Source organism: Zeus faber (genome assembly GCF_960531495.2).
Source record: "Zeus faber genome assembly, chromosome: 15".
Lineage (NCBI taxonomy): Eukaryota > Metazoa > Chordata > Actinopteri > Zeiformes > Zeidae > Zeus > Zeus faber.
This window is the reverse complement of record NC_137194.1, coordinates 6,705,379-6,732,515: the sequence shown is the minus strand read 5'-3', so window position 1 is coordinate 6,732,515 and position 27,137 is coordinate 6,705,379. Positions and strand designations below refer to the sequence as shown.

The window sequence follows — 27,137 nt, the reverse complement described above, 5'->3', positions numbered from 1 at the left end:
ACAAAAAAACGCGCAGAGCAGTCTTCCACAGCGGCTGCGGCGGAAGGCGCGACGCGTCGAGAGGCGAACGGCTGCGGTCGCAAAGAGCGGAGTGTGTTTCGGGTGGGGGGGGGGGGTGGGGGTGGAGGGGGTGGAGAGCAATGTCGAAACCATCCCTTCCGTCACGCCAGAAGAAAGGCTGGCTAATCACATTATGTGTAGTAAAAAAATAAATTCCCGTTCGCTTCAAAGCAGGCGGCCGTCGTAACATTTCCCAACGCTGAAAACATCCGTCAATTTTCACGATGACACCGTCCAGATGTGTTGCCTACCTCCGTCAGCACCGTCCTCCGTCGTTCTCCGTAAACAGGAAAACCCACGAGGCGTGTGATGTGCACCGCTTAGTGTCAGGTTAGCCTCGACCTTCCAGGTTAACCACAACCTCCTCGGCTCCGGTAAGGAGGAAGGGGCTTCTTGGTCCAATTTCGGACCAAGTGACCGAGTGATTATTAACTCATGAGTGACGCCATCTTGAACCAAACCTACTCGCGCCACAATTTGATGGATCAGTTTGTTGTTGCCCGCAAACATTAGTTCCTCACTTTGGCTTCTCTCCGAGCCGGGGGGGGGGGGGTCTTGGAAGTTTCAACCCAGAGCGCATCGAGTTTGAGGGTGGAGTCTTCTGGACAAACGGACACGGAGGGAACCAAGGTGTTGGAAATGCTCAATCAGCTCATGTTGCTAGGCAGGTTAGCCGACACAGACAGACATGATCATACTTTTTTTTATTTTTTTTTTATAATAATCAGGATTGTTGGGATGGTGTTCGGCTGAGAACTCCTTTGAACCTGTGGCGTCTGGGAATCAGAGCAGGTACCAAATTAGAACTGCTTTTTGGGGGGCCCCTATCGTTAGTCCTTACAAAAGGGACCACGTTCTCCCATGGAAATGTATAGTTGAGCGCGTACTCATCACAAGAACTGTTGTGCTCCGGGAGGGATTCGGTTCGACGCGGCGACAGGAAACCCGACGTGAGGAAGCCATGTTGAAAAGCCATTTTTTTCTTCTACTTTTCATTCTAATTTTACGACCCTGCCATAAAATAATAGCCCACCCATCCTGCGTGTGTGTGTGTGTGTGTGTGTGTGTGTGTTTGTTCTGCTTTTGCGATGCACGCCTCGGTGTTGATGTGTGCACGCAACCCCCCTCCCACCCCTTCCCCCAATGAGCACGTTCGCCGTTTCCTTCCGTCCGCCAGCCAACCGCGGTTGCCACGGTTGCCCTGTGTTGCCGAAACCGCCAGACGAACCAACAAAACATAAACGGCTGAAAGTTTATTGGTGCCAACCGCCCACCGGCGCCCATTAACCAGCCGGTAGGGGCAGGAAGTAATGGTGCGCTTTCCGTCGAACGCAAAGGAAACCTGGAGACAATTTACTGGAAAGCGTCGGGAGTTATTGGAAGCGAGGGCCGCCAGACACATGCTCCCCAAATGATGGGGATTAACCGCTACGTGCGTGTACGTCAGAGGGGAAACGGCCGCGGCGGCGGCGCCGCGTGGGGGGCCGTGGGAGCAGCCTGGGAGAAGACGTTACCGCTCTGCTCGCTGCAGCGGATGTGAGAGCTCGAAAACGCCTTTGTCGAAGCCCGCGTTAAAGTGGTAATCCGTGAAATCATTTTGATATTCTAGAAATCTGATACCTAATAAGAAACAGCCATTCAATGTATTTGTGTTATGTACGCTCCTCTACGTGCTGTTGCCGGCGGCGGGGTCCCGCCTTTCCCGGCTAGAATGCAAAGATGGCGAATCCGATAAAGCTCTGGACCATTGTTACCAGAACTCTGGACCATTGTTACACTCCTTACAAGAACGGATACAAGCCCGTCTCGCTCCCTGCTTTCGGGAAATCAGATCACGCCGCGATCTCGCTGCTTCCTGTTTACAGGCCTCTGATCGCGCGGGACCTGGTGATGACGAGGGAAGTGAAGCGGTGGACGGACCAATCAGAGGCTGCGCTTCAGGACGCTCTGACTGACGTAGACTGGGACATGTTCCAATCAAGTTCAAGTGACGTCAGCGAGTTTACGGAGGCTGTAGTAAGTTTCGTGGCTACGCTCGCGGATGAAATCGTTCCCACGGTGAAAGTTCGGATATTTCCAAACCAGAAACCATGGGTTGATAAATCCATCCGCTGCGCTCTGAATGCGCGCACGGCCGCTTACAACGACGGACTTGTATCTGGTAACATGGACAACTACAAAGCGGCGTCGTACAATCTGCGGAGGGCGGTGAGGGACGCTAAACGGACGTACAGAGACACCGTGGAGCTGCAGATGGAGCGGGGGGACACCAGACGCTTGTGGGAGGGGCTGCGAACAATAACAAACTACAAGAGCAGCTCCTCCCCAGCCACGAGTGTGGACGCCTCCCTGGCCAACCAACTGAACTCCTTTTATGCGCGGTTCGAGTCTGGCAGCAACACCGCTAGCTCGCCGGCTAATCGGAGTGACACCGCTGGGGATGAGCGCGCACTCTCAGTGTCCGTGCACGAGGTCAGGAGGGCTTTGATGCGGGTGAACACCAGGAAAGCTGCGGGCCCAGATGGCATATCTGGGCGAGTACTGAAGACCTGTGCTAACCAGCTAGCTCCGGTGTTCACCACAATATTCAACATCTCCCTGGCTGAATCAGTGGTCCCATCCTGCTTCAAGAGGTCCACCGTCGTTCCTGTCCCGAAGATCGCCTCTCCAACCTGCCTGAATGACTACCGTCCGGTGGCCCTCACCTCGGTGGTCATGAAGTGTTTCGAGAGGCTGATTAAGGATTACATCTGCGCCTCCCTCCCCCGCACCTTGGACCCGTTGCAGTTCGCGTACCGGCAGAACAGATCCACGGATGACGCGGTCTCCCAGGTACTGCACACCACGCTCACGCACCTGGATGGCCAGAAGGGGGCCTATGTGAGAATGCTGTTCATTGATTATAGTTCAGCTTTCAACACCATAGTTCCCACCAGACTGGCTGTCAAGTTGTTGGAGCTAGGATTGAATGCTCCGCTGTGCACCTGGATCCTGGACTTCCTCACAGGCCGCCCCCAGGTGGTCAAGGTGGGGAAGTACATGTCAAGCTCCCTCACTCTGAATACAGGATCCCCCCAGGGCTGCGTCCTCAGCCCCCTACTGTACTCCCTGTACACACATGACTGTGTGGCCAGGTCCAGCTCCAACACCATCATCAAGTTTGCTGACGACACCGTGGTCGTGGGCCTGATCACCGACTGCGATGAGAAGGCCTACCGCGAGGAGGTGGCTGACCTGTCACTCTGGTGCCAGGACAACAGCCTACACCTGAACGTCAGCAAAACCAAGGAGCTGATTGTGGACTTTAGGCGTGGATCACAATCGAGGACGCACGCGCCCTTGTGGATTAATGGGACTTCTGTCGATAGGGTGAGCAGCTTCAGATATCTGGGAGTCCACATCACAGAGGACTTAACATGGACTGTTCACACAGACACTCTGGTGAGAAAGGCGAGGCAGCGTCTCTACCACCTCAGGCAGCTGAGGATATTCCGGGTCTCGGTGAGGATCCTCAAGTCCTTCTACTCTGGAGCAGTGGAGAGCATCCTGACAGGCAACATCACTGCCTGGTTTGGGAACTGTACTGCCCAGGACAGGCGGGCCCTGCAGAGGGTGGTGCGTTCAGCTGAACGTACCACTGGAACTACCCTCCCCCCCTTGCAGGAGTTATACACCAGGAGGTGTAGTAGCAGAGCTGCAGGATCATGAAGGATCCTCATCACCCCAACAACGGACTGTTTCAGCTGCTGCGGTCAGGCAAGCGCCTCCGCAGTCACGCAGCGAGAACAGAGAGACTGAGACGGAGTTTCTTCCCTCAAGCCATTAGAACTGTCAATGCTGACCTCACCAGGGGTCCTAACTGAGCCATGCACTAGGCTCCACTACCTACTGTACTGTATGTAGCATACTGTACCGCATACTGTATCACTGTTCAGGGTTGTTCGTGATGCCGTATTGCTGCGCCGTACTGTTGTATACTGTGCTGTATTATCCCAAACACTACCTCACACTATTCACATTCACATGCCACTTTAATTCACATGCCACTTTAAATGCACATATCTGTATATACATAGGCATATTCCTTCTACCTATTCCATTTTATTTCAATTTATTTTTATTGTATTTTATTCTATATATTTTTTATCTTATTCTATAAGTATTCCACTTACTGTATTACGTTTTAGGAGTCAGTTAGTCGGTCTATTAGAAAGGAATTTTCTACTTTTTATTTTATTTTATTTTTGTACTTTTTCCTAGGACTTATTGTGTGCTATCACCGGGTGCGTTGCATTACATTTCACTGCATATATGTATGGAAGTATGTATATGTATGTGACAAATAAAAATCTTGAATCTTGAATCTTGAAGCCGCGCGGCTCGCTGTGCTCCGGGGGTTTAGAAATGGACGAACTCTGCGACGGTCTGGATTCCCGGGACCCGCCCGGCGCCGAGCGTCTCGTGGATTTTTCCGCTTTGGGTCGTAGCCGAACGGGCGTGGCAGTCGTCCGTACCTGAAAGCGGCGAGGTACTCGGCGTCTCCCATGGGGGCGTCCAGGCCTCCGGTCCACGCCACGTTCACGTTGAATCCCTCCCCGGCTCCAGACCCCACCTGGAATGCAGCGAGTTGTGAAAGTGCGTTTAAAATAACCCCGTAAACCTCCAGTGGAGACAAGTGACGGACATACGTCATAAATACTGTGCTATCACCCCCTCCCCGTTTCTCTCTAGTGTCCATGATGGGATGTTTCCTTCCCAGAGTTTGTGTTCAGTCGTACACCCACCTCGGCCGGCGACCCGCTGCCCGGGAAGAAGTTTCCGTCGTCGTAGCGATGGAGCGAGATGTAGAGGACGCTGGGGTCGCTGTAGAACACTTCCTGGGTGCCGTTTCCGTGGTGGACATCCTGCCAAGCGGCGTCAGACGTTAGATGTTAGATGTTAGCAGCCCGGGCAGTACACAATACACAGCAAGAGAAGGTTTCGCAAAAACGTAATTTTGGTGAACAGGTTCTGTTTCCTTATACAGGTACTCCTCACTTAACCACCTACCTGTCTAACCACCGTTCAGACTTACGACCACCTCTCTGACCAGTCTGTACTGTACACTGCGTACAATACCAAGCATTTCATCTCATCACCCTTTATATACTATATACACTATATATACACTATATATACACTATATATACCTTATACACTGCATACACTGTATACACTATATATACTATATACACTATATATACTATATATACATTGTATATACACTATATATATCTTATACACTAGATACATTATATATACTACTATACATTTACTACTATACATTTACATTTAGTCATTTATCCAAAGCAACTTGCAAGGGAGGATAACATTCAAGCTACATTGCGACTATATACACTATATATACTATATACACTATAAACACTATATACACTATATATACTATATACACTATATACATCTCATCTCATCACCGTTCTCAGTCTCAGTATCGTTCCCACAGTCTGTCAGTATTCACTACACTAGCGTTCTCAATGGCCACGCCCCCTAACTGTGAAATGACACTTTATACACTATATATACTATATACACTATATATATTATATATAATGGCCACACCCCCTTACCGTGAAATAACACGGGTCCTCGCTTATCGACCAATTGAATTAACGACCTGGTCCTAGGAACGGAACTCGTCGTTAAGTGAGGAATACCCGTATATTGATTTATTGTCACATTTACAGCAGTTGAATGAGACATTTAGAAGCCCGGATTAGAGCAAAACAAAATAATCTACCGAAGTAAATAAAAGATGCGTATATGACACTATAACTGTATGAAACTAAAGAAAGTACAAGTATATGAATGAGGTCTCTTACCCAGTCAACAATGAGGATCTTACTGGCGCTAAGCTTCTGCTGCAGCTGTCTAGCGGCTATGGCCACCGAATTAAAGTAACAGAAACCCCTAAATGAGAGAGAGACAGACAGACAGAGACAGAAAGAGGAAGATGAAAGTAATTGAATTTTAAAAAATTGCTTTGTTCGAACACACACGAAAAAAATGAAAACATAACATGAGAAAACAAACAACCATAACGAACCAAAAGTTGCATAAAAAGAGAGTTTGTTAAAGGGCTTAATGGTTTTGCTTGATGTGTAACTTGTCTTCTTCTCTTGCTCTACATAAATATTCCTTGGCACACACACACACACACACACACACACACACACACACACACACACACACACACACACACACACACACACACACACACACACACACACACACACACACACACACACACACACACACTCTCTTACATTGGGTTGGAGGGGTCCGCATGGTGCCCGGGCGGTCTGACCACAGCAAATCCGTTCTGAGGAGGAGAGTGGAAAGAACTGTTACTACAACTGCCTTCAACTGTTATTAATCAGAGTCTCATGGGCACCAATGACAAATGAGTATTTAAGTCCTTAAGTTTGGGAGTGAACAGCATCTGGCTGTTGACTCAGTGCGTATTTCCATCTCGAGAGGGCAGGGGCCGCGTGCGTTTCTTTTTTTTGCCGACCTACGGCTTCCACCCTAAAAGGGGCGGAGATATTAATCACGCGACTGCAAACACCTCCGTGTTTGTGACGGAAAACCAAAATCTGATCTGAGTGCCGACGCCGCTTCACGCCGAAATCCAACAAACGACAAGGAGGAGGTTTGTTCATCGCCCATGGAGAGTCAGATTCGGAACGAGAAAAGCTACGACACGGAACGTCTGCATCCGAGCGAGGCTCCGGAACGCCTTCCAACTGTTCATGCGACACGTTTTGGTGCGACACGTAGAAGTTTTGTCAGTCAAGTTTTTTATTGGAACTGGGCTTAAAACGAAGTAAATAAGTCAGGTATATAAAATAATGACGTTATTCACGTTGACCTTGGATGTGACAATATTTACTATCGATAAATCTCTTTTTTTCACACTTTTCACATTTTATACAGAGCTTTAAACTCTCACGGTTTCATGGAAAATGTCCAGCAGATCAACCTACTCACCGTTGTACTGGAAAAAACAAGCCCTTCATTTTCCCAGACAATAATATTATAAAATAATATAGTAATAGTAGTAAAATTTGTAATGTAATGTAAGACAATCATATTTTCTGATGCCAAACTCAGACGCAGTTCATCCGACAGCCACTAGGGGGGAGAGCCGACCGTCGGATGCGATTACAGATTCTGAGCGAAGCGGCCTCCTTCTAAATCCGTCTCGACGTATCCACAATTCCCTCATTTTACCCCTCCGATCCTTCCATTGAATTGACACGTGCGCTCGTGACAGTCTGCAGATGGGTTCAGTTTGGTCTCTCTCACCTTGAGCTCCCCCTTGGCGACCCTGAACGCCAGCTCCGTCACGCTGCCTGCCGCCATGCGCGACGCCGTGGAGGTGTGGGACTCGTTCCAGATGGTGTCATTGTCCACCTGTTGTCACAGTAGTTGTTTTTGTTTAGCGCTGGGGGCCTGTTTTTTTCATTCATAGAAGACGTGTCAAATAAGGAGGTAAACTAAGGACAAAGTAATGGCTGTGGACAAAACGCTCAGAATGCCGACTGCTCTGAACGCTCCGTTTCCAGAGAGTTTTTTTCTACTCTCTGCACGAGCTGATGTCAGCTCGTCACGGATTTATTTATGTGGTCATCTGCTCCATCCGTTCCACCGTGCGTTTCTGTGTTATTATTGGAGATGTATTTTTTGTTTTCCCGACGTTTACATGAAACAAAAAAATCTCCGCGTCCGAGAGTCCCGGTGCGTCGCGGTGCGGTGTCCATGTCCCACAAGCCTGGAGCACGGCAGCCAAAGTCGGAACAAACTTTTAAATGAGGCCTTGTAGATTTAATATGGGTGAAGATTCAGCAACTGGATTGACTACTTCTAAATACAACGAAACCCAGAAGCCATGCTCAAACCCCACTGGCTCACATAAACCGGAACTTGTGTTCAAACCCTATTGGCTCACAGAACTCGTGGCCTAAGGAGGGGAGCGTCAGGAACACCATGGATTAAGAGTTACGTTAGAAATGCTCTTACGCATAATCTGAGCGGTATTTTCAGCAAAGAAAAAAAAATGTTTCGATGACCTCAGAGACCTACATGTATATTCATTTGTTGAAAAGGGGGCATAATAGGTCACATTTAAGAGATAAAGAGCAGCATGCAAGCCGGGTGTCGGCATTCAAGACCTCTTGGCTACAAAGCAGAAAGTTATTTGTTGTGAGGCGTTGTAGATAGGCGTTGTATTTACAAGTTGGATGGAAATTAGGACTTTTAAAAACATCAAAACCGATGCGGAGGTCTGACTTTGTGTTATAGGTGCAGTTCCTATGGCCCTGCTTTGGTGCTCCATTGTTACTGGTTGTCGCTTTAAGAGCAGAATCTTCAAGTATTTTCCCCATTTTTTTACTATAAACAGATCCAAGTTTTATGCAAATTTTTATCCTCTATCTTGGGTTTTTTTTCGTGCGTGTCTTAATTTTGCTCGAAAACTGACATCGCTCGTCCATCTGGCCAAGACAATGAAATCAGCGGCCGCTCTTTTATCTCTGGTCACGGACATGCTGTTCTAGTTAGGCTGAGTCGTCATGGTCCGATACAGGATGCCAGGACAAAAACACCCACTTTTTTTTGGTTCTGTTTTTTTTTTTTGTTTTTTTTGCAAATGTCTCTCTCCTACTCAGTTCTCTTTCTTGGGAAAAAAAAAAAAAAAAAGCCTGCTACCAAGGCATTGTCTTATCCCGTAGAGTTTGCTATAAATCGTTTTCAGAGAGGAATATTTGAATGTACTGTATCTGAATACGAGAATCTGTGTCAAAACTGCAACTGTCTGCTTGTGTGTGTGTGCGTGTGTGTGTGCGTGTGCGTGTGTTGTTACCCCGACACCGCCGCACGGCAGCATCACAAACATCCTTTGAGAGAGGATTCCTACAGGAGAACGACGTAGAGCAACAATTTCTCCAGTTAAGATCACCATATGTTTTAGAGTGGTGGGGGCGGGGGCTTAATCACAACTATAGATCTTCAGCGCTGAACCCAGGTGTGTGACGTACCGGCCAGCTTGCGGTTGTCCAGTTTGAGCCTGTTGAGTGGGTTGGTGCCGTAGAGCAGGACATGGCGTTCCGTGTGCACCGACTGGAGCTCCTCCAGGGTCGCTTTCCTGCCGCGGATGGTCTGCACGGAGAGGGAGCGCGAGCCATCACCATCATGACATTTCAGAGGTGCTACAAATATTAATATGCCACTGTGTATTAGCGTAGTAATTATAGTGTAATAATAATGTAATATAGTGTCGTGTAGTAATAATGATAAAATAGTGTGAAAATTGTGTAATTATAATGTATAATAATTAAATTATAGTGCAATAATAATAACACTATAATAATGTAATTATAGACTTATAATAATAGTGTAATAGAGTGTAATAATGATGCAATTATAGTGTAATAATAGTGTAATATTAACATATAATAATGTAATTATAGTGTTATAATGATGAAATAATAATGTCATTATAGTGTAATAAAAGTGTAATTATAAAAGTGCAATATAGTGTAATAATAGTGTTATTAGAAAGTGTAATATAGTGTAATAATAAAAATAATAGTGTAGTATTAATAGTGTAATATAGTGTAGTAACAATAGTGTAGTAATAACAATAGTGTTGTATATTGAAATAATAGTGCAATAATAATGTAATAATAATAATTTCTATCTATTGGACCAGACCTTTTGACATTTTAAAACATTCAGTACATTTTCCTTCCTTCCATTCTGTTTATTGCAACATTTCGACCATTGACTTAAAATTCCTGTGAAATTTGGATGGAGACATGATTGCGGAGCCTCACGATTTTACAAAAGGATCACAATCAGCTGGAGTAATTGCGATCGGGCGATTATGTAACGACTGTGACGGCTCTGAGCGGAACAGTCTTTCAGGGGAGCTGGAGCCTCACCTCGCACTGGCCCCTCAGGCCCCTCTCCTGGAGCCGGGACCAGATGCTCTGGATCCTCCCGGCGTGCTCGGGGTGGCTGCTGTTGTCTCCGCACGTGCACTGGTGCTTGAGCATCTGAGAGTCATACACTAAGCCTGCAGGCACACACAACTCAGAGTTACACTTTATCTGCAGAATTGAAATTTTCTTTCATTCTTGCGAAACGCGAAACAACACATCAAATGTGCTGTTTAACCAAATGTGTTGTTGAAGCGGAGCAGGATTTGCCAGTTGGTGCCCCCAGTGACCGCGAACGGCAAGTGTTCCATTTGATTACAATTCCCATACAAACTGCCTAAAAAACCGAGACAACACAAAATGTGTCTGTAATTCCAACTCAAATCGGTGAAATTTAACATTTGCTTTTTCTTATTTTGACATCCGGACTTTAATCTAACTTTTTATTTCCTCAACTTATCAGCTACATGGGACACTCAAGACACTGAACTGTCAAATTCTAAGGGTTTGGCCATCTCAGGTTAGGCTAACAATTGAAGGTGGGACATTTTCATTATTACTATTTTCTATTATTACCTGTGTTTTATGTACCTATTCCTATTTCATGAACATTCTTTTCAACTGCGTATTTTCTTGTAACTGTTGGCACAGTTACAAATACAAGTTTTATCTTCTAGATCTACGATTAGATATTACAGATTATCTTGCGACATCAACATCAGCCCGGCGTCTGCCTTACCCGTGGTGAAGCGCGGCTTCTGTGCGGTGGCGGCGTCCGGCACGGTGAGGGACAGCGGCTTGTCGGGCAGGCTGAGGGAGGTGGAGGCCGGGGAGGACTGGGTGCGCGACAGGGGCCGGTGGGCACCGGGGCAGCCGCCGCCGCCGCTGAGCATCATGGGCACCGCCAGCGTCTCCATCTGGGCGGTCTGACGACGCAGCTGCTGCAGCTGCTTCTGCTGCTCCCACAGCAACGACTGGGAGCGGTTGGCGGAGAAAGGGGGAGAGAGTGTTTCGATTTAAAAGCTCACATATTGATGAGGATGCTCGTGATAATGTTTTGTATCGATATATATATATATATATATTTTTTTTTTTTTTTTTTTTTTTTGGAGATTTTATACATTTCTGACTATGGTAGTATTTCATTTAAGCGGAAAATGGTAATATGCATAACTTTCAAACAAAGAATGGATATTAGAATTTTTCAACTTGATTCAGAAAGTGAAGCAAAAGATTTGAATTGGGTTGACTTTTTTCAACTTAGTCCTTATAATTAAAAATAAAACTAATTGAGGGACTGATGAGCAAACAAAAGATGAGAAAACAAACACAACCAAAATAGCTTGAAAACAAAATTAGAAAAACTTATTGTTGGGAATACTAATACATTTCTCACTAAACAAACCAAAAAACAAATACATTTTAATTCATGAAGTGAGAAAGAAAAAAAAGAAGTGCCCCGCCAGGAAAAAAACCCCCCAAAAAAAACCATCAACATGCAATAAGTGAGAAAATGGTGACACTGCCATCTAGAGGACGGACGATCATTATCCTATATCTTATACTATTATTGTTCGTGTTTTGCAGGTTGAGCGCTGAAAACATTTTACTGCGTGGAGTACCATTCAATCAATGTTTATATTTAGTTCAACAAATACACACAGATCTGTGTCTTCAGTGTAGACGTGAGGACCGGCATGTATCCTTAGTGTGTGTGTGTGTGTGTGTGTGTGTGTGTGTGTGTGTGTGTGTTTTTAACCTGGTTGAGTATCAGGGCATGCTGCAGGTTCATCTGCTCCCCCTGGCTGTCGGCCGGCGAGGGCTCCGCCTCCCTCAGAGACTCCGCCCTCGCCCGGCCCTGATAGGCCGGCTCCGTGGGCGGCGTTCCGCCCCCGTCCTCCGAATCCATCTCCTCGGAGGGGATCTGCCGCAGTCTGGGCTTCTCGCTGGACTTGGACATCAGCTGGAGACACACGCACACACACACACACACACACACAAGCACGTACACATACACACACACACACGCACACAAAGGATAAGTCCACGTAGACAGACAGACAGACAGACAGACAGACAGACAAATAGATAGATAGATAGATAGACAAACAGACAGATAGACGGAAAGATAAAACAGAGAGACAGACAGACAGACAGCTCCTCACTTTGCCCAGGTGCGTCTGCTGCTTGAGCCTCTCCAGGAGCTGAGCGCTGTGCTGCTGCTGAAGCAGGTGCGAGTGCAGGGGCCGCTGGCTCTGGGGCAGCGGCTCCGAGCGTGTCCTGCTCAGGGGCCGGTGGGGCTGGGAGACCCCGGGCGGAGCCAGCTGGGTGGAAAACTGCAGCGGAACGGGGCCCAGGCCTGGAACTGAAGCAGGGTGAAAGGGAGAAAGAGGTACAAGCCCTTTTGTTACTGCACTGAAGCAAATATTTTCAGTATATTCCGTTTTCACTACAATTGAAATATCTGTACTCTATCTGTAGCTATGCTATTATTTTGTCTAAATTGAAATTAGCGTATGTATGAAAAGTGCAGAACAAAAGGTAGAGTAGGCACTTTATAGACTCTGTTATGCCAGGGCACTGGATACAACAAGTGGTTGGGGTTACTTTTACTTTTACTACTTTAAGTATATTTAAGAGAACGTACTTGCATACTTTTACTTAAGTACAGAAAATAAATCAATGTGGTATTTTCACTTTTACTAGGTGGAGAGTCATTTTTGTCAACGTATTTGTACTTTTACTTAAGTAAAAGGTCTACTTCTACCACTGCTTGCTCCTATTCATTCATGACACTGTGATCTATATAATATGCAATGCCCACAATAATCACTAGGTGGCATACTAAGACAGGACCCTCAAACTATCAGGGGGCGCAGCACAAATAATGATACCCAAATGCAAATACACTTGTATGAGGCACGGAAATACCTTTAGCGGTCGATCGGGTGCACACGCCCACATAAGACCACCTGTCTACTGCCTCTCACCTGTGAGCAGCGGCGCGTGGACCAGTCCGGAGGGCTCCAGGATGATGACCGGCTGGAGGTGCGGGGACAGCTGGCCGGACTGCTCCTCCCTGCCCAGGGGGAGGAACACGGACGAGCCGCCGGCCGTGACGACGGGCACCCGGCCGATCTTCAGCGAGGACAGGTCTCCGTCCAGCTGCGCGGGCATCGAGACAACATCAACATTCACCTCCTCCTCCTCCTCCTCACCTCGGAGCATCCTTCCAAACGGAACCTGTACGTCATGGTTTAGCATTTACCCGGGCGTTAGCGGGCAGTCCCAGGGTGATGGTGGGGAGCATGGAGGAACTCTGGACTGTGAAGTTGGCTATGGAGCCGTCTTGGAGGAGCAGCCGCTGCGCCTGGAACAGGAAGTTGGCGAAACCACAACGTTTTGTCAAACACACGTTGTCGTCGGATGTTTCCATGTTTATGTTTTGTCAAGTACATGTTGTTGTTTGTTTTTGTTTTTCTTTATCTGTCGTCCACACAGGGATTCTCCCACTCTTGGAGAAAGAATGATGATCAGATGTTTAGAGATTGAAACATGGTGAGGTGGTTTTCCAAAGAGGGGGATTGATGGTGGTTCTATATCACAAAAAAAGCAGTTTCTTGTCATCCCACAGGTCGTCCACAGGACAGAGTTATTGCAGCAGTTATTAATGATGAATAAAGAGTGGCATTGCAGGTTGAGAATTTGAATTCCACTTGCAGACTAACTCTGTCCCGGATGCAACGGCACAAACACCCCGTGTTGTAGGGCCAGCAGGCCAATGAAAACATGCTGCACAGGTAAAAAAAAAAGGAAAAATGTAAAAATACAAGTTGCGCAAATAGAAAAAAAAAAACTAAAAAAGGTTTCATTTGGAGTAACGTTGTGACCTGGAGCTATTAACGTTTTCAGTTGTATTTGCACCCAAACAGAGTAACCTCAACCAAAGCCGACTATTCCGGTTTCTAGACAAAAAATAATAATTTGAACATCCAGAGGTTGGAAAAAAATGACACTTGGCTCATCGAGAAAACGATGTTCGAGAAAATCTAAATGACAAGAAGCTGGTGTCAACGCCTTCAATAAACCTACGGTTGATATCAACGGTTGATATCTATGGTTGATATCTATGGTTGGCCCCTTGATTTCTCCCCCTTAAAGGGAGGCCTTTTTTGGGAGGTTTCACTGGGGCTAGGCTAGATGAACCCCTCTGCAGCCACGCATACAGCTAACACCGTCACCATCGTACCGGACACTGGGACGAAATCGGCGCTGACCTTCTGGTCTGGGTCTGGGGTAAGAAGGACAAAAAGTCAATTGCCAGTCTTCCGAAAGACAATTTGCGGCCTTGACAAATCGCAACCGGGGTGCGGCAGATGTGACTGCGTCTCCCTGATTGCATCCATTAAACAACAGACAGCTGAGAGACGCTCGTTGTGTAAAAACATTTCATTAGCGCAGCTCATGCGCCCGATGCACGTTTTAACACCTGGGCAGGGTCTCGCCCACGACCGGAGACGACCGGTTTGAAGAGGCGTAAAAATAACGCGAGGTGAGCTCGGCCTCAACTCTACGGTTCCCGATCGACTGCGTTATGCACGGATTGTGGGGATTGTGTGCGTGTGCACGTGGGAGGCGGTCCGCTGACCTCGTGCGACAGCCCTCCTGCGGACGGCAGGATGCCGTTCTCGTTGGACAGAGTGTCGTTGGGGGAGCTGCACCCCGAAACTGGAGTGCTACTGCTGCTAGGGGAAGAGTCTGGATAGAAAGATAAAGAGGTGGAGAGAGATGGAGGGCGGAAGGGAGAGGGAGAGAGAGAGAGAGAGAGAGAGAGAGAGAGAGAGAGAGCGAGAGAGAGAGAGAGAGGAGTGATTATGGAGTATCAGGTTTCTCTTTCAGTGACTCTCCCATTTGATTGAGGTCGCCCCGATCATCTTATTCCAAAGACTCACCCAGGGCGTCCGGTACTCTGTGCTTGACGGTGGCGGGAGCGCTCTCCTTGCGGGTGAGCGGGCTCTTGCGGGTGTTGAGGTGCTTCTTCAGCTTGTGCTTGACCTTCAGGTTGGGTTCGGAGGCTGAGACAAAGCGAGACAAAGGCGTCAAAGGCGACGAAGGAACGGATCACATTTAGAAACCAGGACATCCTGAACCAGCATGGGCGCATGTCGGAGTGAGTCAACGGACTGGTTTGGGTGTCAGTCTGCCCTTCAGATCACACGTCTAAAGAGAGGGCAGGGTGCGGGTCCAAAATAAATTAAATGACACACACACAGAGAGAGAGAGAGAGAGAGAGAGAGCGAGAGAGCGAGAGCGAGAGCGAGAGAGAGAGAGAGAGCGCGTAGGAGAATGCGGAACCTCATAAGAATCTTCGGCCACATCTAAGCTCTCAGTGTGGGGTCTGTGGACCCCCAGGAGACCTTGAGGAGGGTCCAGGGGGCCCCCAGGGAAATGATTAATATTTCAACGTCATATTTATTCCATTTACAAGATGTTAGCACCATCAGAGAATGTCCAATAACGACTGTTTCGATCCTAGCTTCACAGTCGTCTCCCCAGCTACAGTAAAGACGGGTGTGGAGGTTTGGACTAAATCACATCTAACGAAACAGATCTTCACAGATTGGGGGTCCCAGAGGGAAAAAAAAAAATCTTGTCAAATGGGCCCGGTGGCCTTAATGGGTGTCAAATTGTGTGTCTCTGTCACCTGCTCTGCGTAGGGTGGGCTCGTCCGGGCCCTCGCTGGACTGTGGCGGAGAGGAGACCAGGGACTGAGAGGGAAGGCTGGGATCCGGGACCAACTCTCTGCCCAGACACAACAGTTAATAGGTTAGATAATAGATAATATATAGATAATTAGATAGAAACATGATATATAACTCAGTTACAAAATTAGATGAACTGTGTGTGTGTGTGTGTGCTACCTATACGCCACGGGCGACGGGGTCGGCGGATTGGAGTTGGTTCTCTCCAGCGCCGCCTGTTTCTGCTTCTTCAGGATCACTTCCTGTAGTTTCTGCTTCACCAGGGAACTGGCAACCGCGCCTGTCAATCAAACTCAAACGTGAGCGGCGGAAAGGCCCCGAGGAGAGCTCAGCAACCAGGATAGAGCGCAGGAAACGCTGAAGCGACGGGAACATGGAGTTTAAGATGGGTCCTCACTTACCAGGTGTATTTACTCTGACCTCACTTTGATAACAGTACAAGAACGTGTGTGTGTGTGTGCGCGCGCGCGCGTGTTTGTTACTGTACTGGTGAGGACCGGTCAGCAATTGACTATTTTTTGGCTTAAAAGGGTTCCAGAAACTTGGGTTCTCACTACCAGGTGGATTTACACAGACCTCACTTTGATAACAGTACAAGAACGTGTGTGTGTGTATGTGTGTGTTACTGTACTTGTGAGGACCAGTCACCCAATTTACTTTGTTTTGGCTTAAAAGTGCACCAGAAACTTGGGTCCTCACTTACCAGGTCTATTTACTCGGACCTCACTTTGATACAGTACAAGAAAGTGTGTGTTTGTATGCAGTATCACAGGTACAAGGTCTGTGTGTGTGTGTGTATGTGTGTGTGTGTGTGTGTGTGTGTGTGTGTGTGTGTGTGTGTGTGTTTGAGAAAGAGTGAGTGTGTGTATGCATGTAATGGAACAATGTGTGTGCAGAGGTGTCGGGAGGTGTCAGAGTTGACAGGGTCAATATTGACTCGGTCGCGACGCGTGTGTACAGAGGCCTCCTATATTTAACTCCAGTGTTACAAGCTGATGTTATCGCTGCGCAGGGGAGCTATTTGTATTCTAAAGCCGGACCGCTCCGTGGCTTCGTAATTCAGCTGCCGCCAGCCGCAGGTGACTGCGCCGACTCGGAACGATAAGATGTCAACAGCAAGCAAAACTACAACTCCTGTTGATTCCGAACCTCGGTCATACCTGAGCGGTTCATTGTGTCCGCATGGGCGCGCTAAAAACAAGACTAAGGTTTGGTGTCAGGGGGCTTTTATTTTGTTATCAGGGCAGAGACTTTTAATTTGAAAGCGGTGTTTCCTCTGACCTTTCACCCATGTCGGCTCCGCTTACCCACACCGGGCTCACCGGTTGGCGTAGCGTAAGGTCAGCTTGTGATTCAAGAGGTTTATTTGTCACATACATGTACATACGTTCATACAAACATGCAGTGAAATGTCTTAAATATAGATGACATAGATGTGAAGATAGATGTCTACATATGTGTTATTTCCTACCTCATTTCAATTTGGATCTCTTTCTTGACTGCACTGCTTGTTGCGCGAGTTTCCCTCCAAATTTAATAGTTAGTTTTTAATTGTTAGTAATTAAGAGTGTTGTTTTATCTTAGTTTGCCTTTAAAGAGTGTAAAAAGGGGTGTACACTGAATGCTTTAATTAATTAAGGAATTTATTTATTTATAACATTATTTATTTTTAACATTTTGCTGGATGTTTTATTTTTTTTTTAAGTTTAACTTTTTGCACTTTTTATTTTAGCACAACTTTTTTTATTAAAAAGTGTGTTCTTACTTACTTACTCCCTGTGAAGCACTTTGATTTGCAGCCCCTGGATGAATTGTGTTATAAAATAAATTATTATTGGTATTATCTTTATCAGTTATTAATATTACTTAAATACTTGAATACTCTTCTTCTTTCCGCTGCTCCCGCCACAGCGGATCATATCATCGAAATACTTGAATACTATAATTTTTATATAATACTATACAACAAATAACTACACAGCTGTTTATTATTATTACGAGTTCATTATTTATTTTACTTATACATATGTTGTTCTGTGTATCGCACTGGGCTGCAAATATATATATATATATATATATATATATATATATATATAATATTTGTGTGTCTGTGTGTGTGTCTCACTCTGTTGACTCTTGTCCTTGTGCTTAAGCTGCTGCAGCTCCTGCTGCTTGTCCTGCTGCTCTTGCTCCCGCCTCCGCTGCTCCATGTTGAACTGGAGCAACACACACACACACACACACACACACACACACACACACACACACACACACACACACACACACACACACACACACACACACACACACACACACACACACACACACACACACACAATGAGCTTTGTTCTTTTAAGACAGTTGATATACATATCCATTATCAGGTTTTGTCCCTCCCTCCTACCCTGATGTGCTGGTGCAGCTGCTGCTGGGAGAAGGCGCTGCAGGGCTGCGGCGGCGAGAACTGCCCGAGGAGGAGCGGCGGATGCAGCGGGGTGAGCAGCGCCGTGTCGGAGCCGTGGCCGGGACGAAGGCCCCGCTCCCCCACCCGCAGGTCCATGGGCGTCAGCGGCGACGTCAGGTGGCGGAACAGCGGTGCGGCCAGCGTGGAGTCTGGGAAAGAGAGGGAGGGGGACGAAGAAATGTAACCATGCCGAGTTGCACTGTATCCCCATGTGATCAAGATGCATGCTCTGTTTTGTGTCTGAATCAATTCAAATAAATACACATGATGACACGTGTGAAATTAAGAAAAAATCTCTGTGAAGCACGCTCAAGTTGGAACGACTTTCAATTTTTTTTAAGTTCATTCATTTTGGGAGTTTTGTGACTTATATGTCTAAAAATGCCGCCTCTCAGTGCTGTATACTAAATTTGACCAGTATTTCAATGTGATGAGCCGACGCAGGATGTGAATGGAGGAGGTGTCCATCGCGCTGCAAACCTTTCGTCAGCCTCTACCAACGCTCCTCTGCGGCTTCGACGCGCTCCCGGCGCACCCTTTCCTATGGTCCCAACATCTCTCTCTCTCTCTCTCTCCTTCTCCTTTTTTCTCCCCCACCACCTCCCAGCCCCTTGGTGTGTCCTGGCTTGTGTTGTCTGATTTCCATGCTCTTTTGCATGCCGCTGGGTCTATTTGCATTGCGTGGCTGAGTCAATGGGAAAGATTGCCTCATCACAGGATCCAGGAAGGGGAACGGCTTTGGGAAAGAGCTGGGGGAGGTTGGTGTGCCTCCGAAATGTGCGCACACACACTCACTCTTTCAATCACACACATGCACACACACAAATAACCTACACACACGCAACAGGAACAATCACCCCACATTTTTAACCTGTACAATCAAAACACACTAAAGAGATGCATTGTTGCTTACACACATGCACACACACACACACACACACAGAGACACACACACACACACACACACACACACACACACACACACACACACACACACACACACACACACACACACACACACACACACACACACACACACACGTGAAGAAACTTGTCTGCAGCACATACTTGTCACAAACACACGAGCGGGCACACTCACACATGCCAGGTGCTAAAAGTCTATTTAAGCACACTGTCTATTACGCACATGTGCCATATAAAAACACACACAAACACACATTTGTGTGTGTGTGTGGCACTGAAAGACGGATGACTTCATCTCCATTCTGCTGAATGTGTTGCCTATGCAGAGCCTGGTGCTGTGATGTCAACGTGTGGAGACAACCTGGAAACACACACACACACACACACACACACACACTACCTAATTTTGTGTGTCAAATCGGAATGGAAGTTTGTGTGTGTGTGTGTGCGTGTTTGTTTTACTATAATTGTGAAGACCGGTCACCAAATTGACTATTTCTTTGGGTTAGAAGTACACCAGGAACATGGGTCCTCACTAACCAGGAATCTTTACTCGGACCTCACTTTAGGCGTTTTCGCTCCAAACAGTTCTCGGGACTCCGTGAGGGGAAGCAAGAACTAGGTGTAATTTAAAAGTTAGTTCCGACTTTCTTAAGGCAAGGGCTCAAATTGGGACACCGCACGGGGATTATGGGGCACGCCTTCATTCACTCAATTAAATGAAATAAATACATCTGCACTAAAAATACATATTTATTGTTTTTTTAATTCTATTGGTTATTTTTTATCAATGCGTATATGATTCGTATATGTGGGCTGGTCAGAGCGATGCGACTCGACCGGGCAGACTGTCCTCAGTGGGCCGGGGGCTAGGGACCGGCGAGGGGCCGTGGACCCCCCAATCTCAGTGCACTTACGTCGCGGAAGTTTCCTCTTGGGCCGGTTAGTCCTGCCCTGGAGTAGGAGCTAAAAAAGTTCCTCAAAACAGAGTTCTAAGAACTAGGAAGGTTCCTCGTTCCTGCAGTAGGTACATGAAAAAAGGGACGGTTCATCCAAAAGGTTCTTAGAACTATGAAAAGGTTCCTGCGGTGCGAACACTCGTTTTAATAGCAGTACAAGAATGTGTGTGTGTGTGTGTGTGTTTGTGTCCAACACCAACGAAGTAGGACTTGAAAAAGACTCCATATAGGAAGTTATTCTCACTGGGGCCCCCTGCCGGCCAGTTAGGGCACAATTTGAGACCTCCTCTTTTTACACGTGTTTATTTGACCATTTTCTGACATAATCTGCTTTTCCTCTGGCTTCACTGGATAAAAAATAGATCTTTGTTGTGATCGCCCCTCTCCGCCTCTCTGCGTATTACTTCTCTTTGGATCTGTAGGGGCAGGGGCTGTACAACTGAGCGGTGCCTCAGGAAGTCCCTGAGGCTCATTAAGGAGCCAGCACACCCACACAACAGCCTGTTCTCCCTGCTGCCCTCAAGGAGGAGACACAGGACTCTCAAAACAAGCACCAGCAGACTGAGGAACAGCTTTTTTTCCTCAGGCAATAAGAATTTGTGAAAAAATAACACACGCACACACACACACACACACACACACACACACACACACAAACACAAACACACACAATCTAACCATCTGTGCAATATGACCATTGATTATTGACAATTGATTGTACATGCACCTTTATACTGCTTTTTATATTAATTGCTGCTTTACCCTTTATTGTTTTTACACCCTTATTGCTGCTATTATAATGATATATATATCGGTGCCTCCGAGCCTAAGAATTTCACACGAGTGTACTTGTACAACCGGAGCGACAATAAACATCTTGAACCTTGAATGTTGGAGGCTTCCAGATCAAGCCACTAACACTGCAACATCTGTGTTTTTTGTTTTTATAGGAGGCTTCTCCAACCCAAACGACCTGCACACCTGATCACACCAAGGAGGGACAAGGCTATTATTCAGCAGAGGGAGGAGAGGGGGGGGAGAAGTCGAGGTGAAAGTAAATACAGTTTGGGGAGAACAAACTAACTAGCTTATACAAGAGGTTAAAAAAATGGCTTGGTCACACACACACACACACAGACACACAGACACACACAAGAGAGGTTGGGAACACCAGTGTCTCTCTCTCCTTTTGCCTCCCAGGGGCTATAAATAGCAAAAGACACACTGGCCTAACATTTACCTACACTGGACTTATTGTTTCCACCTGCAGGGGGGGGGGGTAGATTACAGACACACACACACACACACACACACACAGACACACACACACGGACAGACACACACACGGACAGACACACACACACATACAGTCACATGCTTCACATTCAAACACACACAGGGAAATTTACACACACACTTGAGGAATGACCCAATAATGATGTTAGCTCCAGTTTCCAAAAAGAAAGATAGCTTGTTGGTGTTTGGTATGTTTGTGTGTGTGTGTGTGTGTGTGTGTGTGTGTGTGTGTGTGTGTGTGTGTGTGTGTGTGTGTGTGTGTGTCTAAGAAGCAATTTTGGAAAAAGGAGAATAGTACAGTGCAAAGAAAGAAAGCAAGAAAGAAAGAAGGTGAGAAAAAAAAACAAAAGAGAGAAAATAAAACATAAATGAAAGAGAGAAAAACAAAAAGAAAAAGAAATGAGTAGGGAAAAAATAATAAAGAAAGAAAGAAAAATGTAAGAAACAATAAGAGAAAGAAAGTAAAAAATAAATAGTCAGAAAAAACAAAAGACAGAAAGAAAAACATTGAAAGGAAGAAAGAATTTTTCAAAAGAGAAAAAATAAATGAAGAAAAGAAAGAAAGAAAGAAAGAAAGAACGAAAGAACGAAAGAAAAAGAGCGAGAGATGCATCACCTCCAATGAATGCCAGCTATTGTGGCAGCTTGAATCATGCCCTCCACTGTGTGTTATGTTTTGTTCAGATTGTTTGGTTATTCCTGGTTGTGTGCTGGCGCTTCCATAGAGTTCCATTGTCCTCGGCGTCCGCACGCTGGAGGAGATCGCTCATCGCTGCCAATCAATGACTGACACTTTTGTAGCCCGGGGAAAAAAAAAAGTTATGAAACGAATTTTAATGACATGACAAAACAAGCCAGGAAATGAAAGTCCCGTCCACATCGACTCCCACTGCGAGGGCGATATACATCGTTATAATATCGATATCGTGATACGAGACCTGCTATCGTCTGGGACTTTGGTTGATCGTGATATCGCGATTAAGTTAAATGTTGTCCTAAAATGTTGACATTAGATTAATGCAATTTTGAGAATTTCATACCCCTACCTGCCTCTACCTGCTGGCTTTTGCTTATTTTCTTTTTCATTGTTACTATTTGATTAAGGTAAAGCACTTTCAGTTGCATGTTGTATATGAAATATGCCATTACAATTAAGATTATTATGATTAGTTATTATAATTATTATTATTACTATTAATAATAATAAATAATAATAATAATAATAATAATAATAGTATGTGTAAATATCTTTCAAAACATAAGGTGATAACTATCACCAAAATAGTACCATATTATATATTAGATTACTGTTCTTATCGTCATTGACGGACTATTTTAATTGTTATTTTAATTCGAGGAGATCCAGTAATAACACTTTGGGGATTTGTTTTGTTATTAATAAAACTATATCCCTGTGTGTGTGTGTGTGTGTGTGTGTGTGTGTGTGTGTGTGTGTGTGTGTGTGTGTGTGTGTGTGTGTGTGCGTGCGTGCGTGCGTGCGTGCGTGTGTCTGTGCGCAGACAAGCCTACCGCAAAAAAAAAAAAAAAAAAGACTTCTCGCCAATACCAGGACTGGTTGTACAGGAAGGACAAGGCTGAAACTCCCTCCGTACCACGCTCTACCTTCCTCGCAAATAAAAGCAAGAAATATTTGAATATTTGTTGCGGGAGCAGCGCAGAGACGTAAGGTCGGTCAGTATGAGATATCCCAGAATAACACACAGGGCAGAGTACATTATCAGTGTTATATCATTTTTAAATTCAACTTTCATCATTTCACCAGACATTATGAACAATTTTGTTTTTTTGGTCTATAACGTGAATGAACCAAATTTCAAATTTCCCAGTTTTACACATGTTATCATAGTGACATTTTTACACTACATTTTTACACTTTTACAGTTTTTATCACTGTGACATTTTTACACCCCCCCCCCCCACACACACACACACACACTTAAATCCAGTCCGTCCAAAACTCATTGTACATCCACTCTGTTAATTGTAATGATGGAAAGAAGGAATGGGTCCTGATCTTTTTCCATAAACAGTAACCATTACTTCAACAGCATTACAGTCTAGATTTGCGTTTTGTTTTTTTTTAGTTTTAGGTCCTTTTGAATATGAAATATATGATATGTGACATGGGAAAAGTAGTCACTAATAATAATTTTCATATTAATGTTAATTAAAATGTTTGCATCATCATCATTGGAAGTGACGTAGATTTTGAATTTCACTGGACTGGACTCTAAGCTCTCTCTCTCTCTAACTGTTTTGTTTGTTGGTTCCTGCTGAGGTGGTATGACTTACTGCAAATAAAGGAACCTTAAAACTCAAAGCCTCTCACTGTCTCTCTCTCTCTCTCTCTCTCTCTCTATTTCTCCATCTCTCTCTCTGACACCAGGAGGGATGGAGGGAGAGAGAGAAAGAGCTGGAGAGAGAGAGAGAGAGCAGAGAAGGGGGCGGCCAGAGGACCAAGGAGTGATAGAGGAGAAGAAGAGAGGAGGGAAAGCTAAACAACAAGGAAGGAGGGGGTCGACAGTCGTTTAACAACCTGCAGCTCCGTCTCGTCGCTCCCCAAACACTGCGTGGAAAGTGACATCCAGCCATTGTGTCTCTGGGGTGACAGAAAACACACACACGCACGCACGCCCGTGCGCGCACACATACACACACACACACATAACAAACATACAAATGCGCTCGCTGTAAGTCAACACTCGACGTGGCAGACGCCATCACTCCGTGTGCCTTCGTCTCATATCCAAATATAGTGTCATCGCCTTCTGCTATTTTGACTTTGTGTGTGGTGACTGTGTGTGCGTGTGTGTGTGTGTATGCGTGTGTGTGTGTGTGTGTTTTACTATACTTTACTATACCTTACTCCCAATTGACATTATTGTGGTTTAGTAGTGCACCAGAAGCCAGGGTCCTCACTAACCAAGTGTATTTACTTGGACCTCACTTTGATACCAGTACAAGAATGTGTGTGTGAGTGTGTGTGTGTGTGTGTGTGTGTGTGTGTGTGTGTGTGTGTGTGTGTGTTTGTGTGTGTGCTTTGAGACAAAGACAATATTGCCTGTTAAATCTTGCTGATTACAAAAAGGAGGGAAAAGGAGACAAAAGTGGATCGAAAGCAGAGAAGTTAAAACATAACAGAAAGAAAGAGGAAAGAAATCAAGAAAGAACTGAAAGAAAGGAGAGGCTAAAAGAATGAAAGTATGTAAGAAAAGCAAAAGAAATAAAGAAATAGTGTCAGAAAATATATAAGAAAGGAAGAAAGAAAGAAAACAAAGAAAGCTATGCATGCACTGGGATGAAGAGGAGAGAAGAGGGGGATAGGAGGATAGAGGAGATAGCAGACGAGGAGGAGATAAAAGACGAGAGGAGGAGTGAGGACAAGGTGGAGAAATGAGATGAAATGATAAAAAGAATAAAGGGAGATGGAGGAGAGAGGTCGGGGGGGGGGGGGGGTATTAGCGGGACAACCCGACACCCCTGAGAAAGTGAGGGGGGAGACACCACACACCCACCCACCCATCTGACCCCGCAGCCCTCCATGCAGGCACCCTCTTAAGCCGGGGGTGACACAGGCCAGAGTGTGTGTGTGTGTGTGTGTGTGTGTCTTTTGCTATTCTTGTGAGGACCAGTGCCTGAATTGACAATTTTTTGGGTTTAGAAGTGCACCAAAAGCATGCCTCACTACCTCAATACCAGGTGTATTTAGTTGGACCTGACTTTGATGCCAGTATGAGAATGTGTGTGTGTGTGTGTGTGTGTGTGTGTGTGTGTGTGTGTGTGTGTGTGTGTGTGTGTGTGTGTGTGAGCTAACGCGAGGCTTTGACTAGAACAAGCTGCAGAATTAACCCGACACCTATTTTCTTTCTTCCTTTCCTTTTGTTCCCACCAAAGAATTTGTGTGTGTGTGTGTGTGTGTGTGCGCGCTGGTGCGGGTTGTTTTTCATACACTATATCTATCTATCTAGCTATCTGTGTGTGTGTGTGTGTGTGTGTGTGTGTGTGTGTGTGTGTGCGCACGTGCTGGTTGTTCCTCATACAGTATATATATCTATCTATCTATCTGTGTGTGTGTGTGTGTGTGTGTGTGTGTGTGTGTGTGTGTGTGTGTGTGTGTGTGTGTGCGCTAGTGTGAGTTGTTTCTCATATTTCTATCTATCTAGCTTGTGCGTGCGTGCGTGCGTGCGTGCGTGCCAAGCTATTCTGGTGTCGTCGAAACGAAACAAACGCGAGGGGGGAGTTTGCTCGTTCTTCTAAACGAACGACAGTTCGGCGAGGTTGGGATCTGGAGGGACCTCGTAGCGTGGTGTCATGCCTCGTTTGCTCTTTGATTTGTTTTCCAAGTGTGTCCCCGCCTGCTGTGAACGCCCAAAGACGTCGATGTAAACAAGTGATAAAGGGATCACACACCCCAACCATGAACGCGGTCTGTGTAATTTGCAGATGTAATGCTGTACGGTAAAATACTGGCACAGGTGTCGCGTTTCCATCGTGGATTTAAGGTTGAACATGGAGGGTAAACGTGAGCCACCCGTCTCCCAGAAAAATGTTCAATTCATCTGCAAGCCATGTGTTGTTGTTTTTTTGTTTTAGCGCGAGTCGCACTTCGTTTGTAAAGCTATTCTGAAAAAAATGTATTAAACAGAAATTGGAAAAACCCGAGATACTCGGATTGGGTGTTGGGTCAACCCAGGGTCACGATCCGATATCGACGAGACGATCGCTGACGTGCGTTACAAAAGAATTTCCCGTAACAAATTCAGTCTCACGCAAAAATGTCATGTTTCAAATCATTTGTGACTGTGGCGGCATGTAATCCAAGTTATCCGTGATTAGCGATTTTCAAATCGATTCAGAAATGTATTTTAACGAGGATCAGGATGGACATGTGGATCAGACTTACTTCATTATTTCGGAAGCCGTAACTAATAGAACACTGAGGGACCAAGGCTCTATGTTCTGATACCAGGGTTCAATCTGGCATTACTCAATAAAAATTCAAGGAGTGTCCAGTACATTTTAAGCGCAATTTTTGCCATTGTCAAGGACTTCACGCAAAACAAATGTAGCCGACTTTCAATATGATCTTAATGAATTTAAAAGTAATATAATTTTAGTTCTCAACCTCATTGTCTATTATTTATATTAGTATATCTATTATATCCGGTATCTATTTCCAACCAGACCGGATTGACATTACCCTGGCGTATTACGTTACGATTTGAAAAACAAAACCAGGGCGACTACAGGTTTTCAATTATCACTTTTTTTTTTTTTCAAGGACTTTTTAAGCACCTCAATACAAAAGCAGGAATTTTCACGGTAATTCTGCACTTTCATTTCTGAGGATGAAATTCAAGGCCCTATAAGCATTGATCCTTTGTTTTATCTACACTACCACTCTTTGCAAGTGATTATTTTCTATTCCTTTGCTGTTTTACTGTTTACGTAATAATAATAACAATATATAGTAACAATATTTTTTAAATACATTTCTAACAGCCTAATAACCTCGACTGGAACATGAATTCAGTTTGTTCCCTTTGTTTCGATCTAGAACAAGAAGGCATAAGAGACGGAGAGACACTGGCCTTCACAATCAACAACTTTGAGAATATTTTGACAAGCGGCGATAGAACGTGGACTTTGACAG

General features: G+C 45.6%; 1 protein-coding gene across 3 annotated transcripts in view; it reads right to left on the bottom strand.

Annotated features, from left to right (window-relative positions):
* hdac7a (histone deacetylase 7a) overlaps window positions 1-27,137 on the bottom strand; it is a 62,370-nt gene that overhangs the window by 6,474 nt on the left and 28,759 nt on the right. For all 3 annotated transcript variants that reach the window (XM_080015184.1, XM_080015185.1, XM_080015186.1), the window contains 19 exons: window positions 18,225-18,433; window positions 17,946-18,036; window positions 15,980-16,100; window positions 15,763-15,860; window positions 15,011-15,133; window positions 14,707-14,816; window positions 13,327-13,428; window positions 13,049-13,223; window positions 12,224-12,423; window positions 11,818-12,021; window positions 10,798-11,032; window positions 10,062-10,195; window positions 9,156-9,276; window positions 8,981-9,030; window positions 7,426-7,533; window positions 6,384-6,439; window positions 5,940-6,027; window positions 4,845-4,964; window positions 4,575-4,672 (listed from right to left, as the gene is read on the bottom strand). In XM_080015184.1, the coding sequence (XP_079871310.1) occupies window positions 4,575-4,672; window positions 4,845-4,964; window positions 5,940-6,027; window positions 6,384-6,439; window positions 7,426-7,533; window positions 8,981-9,030; window positions 9,156-9,276; window positions 10,062-10,195; window positions 10,798-11,032; window positions 11,818-12,021; window positions 12,224-12,423; window positions 13,049-13,223; window positions 13,327-13,428; window positions 14,707-14,816; window positions 15,011-15,133; window positions 15,763-15,860; window positions 15,980-16,100; window positions 17,946-18,036; window positions 18,225-18,380 (2,390 nt within the window). In that variant the 5' untranslated portion in view covers window positions 18,381-18,433. The remainder of the gene's footprint in view (window positions 1-4,574; window positions 4,673-4,844; window positions 4,965-5,939; window positions 6,028-6,383; window positions 6,440-7,425; window positions 7,534-8,980; window positions 9,031-9,155; window positions 9,277-10,061; window positions 10,196-10,797; window positions 11,033-11,817; window positions 12,022-12,223; window positions 12,424-13,048; window positions 13,224-13,326; window positions 13,429-14,706; window positions 14,817-15,010; window positions 15,134-15,762; window positions 15,861-15,979; window positions 16,101-17,945; window positions 18,037-18,224; window positions 18,434-27,137) is intronic.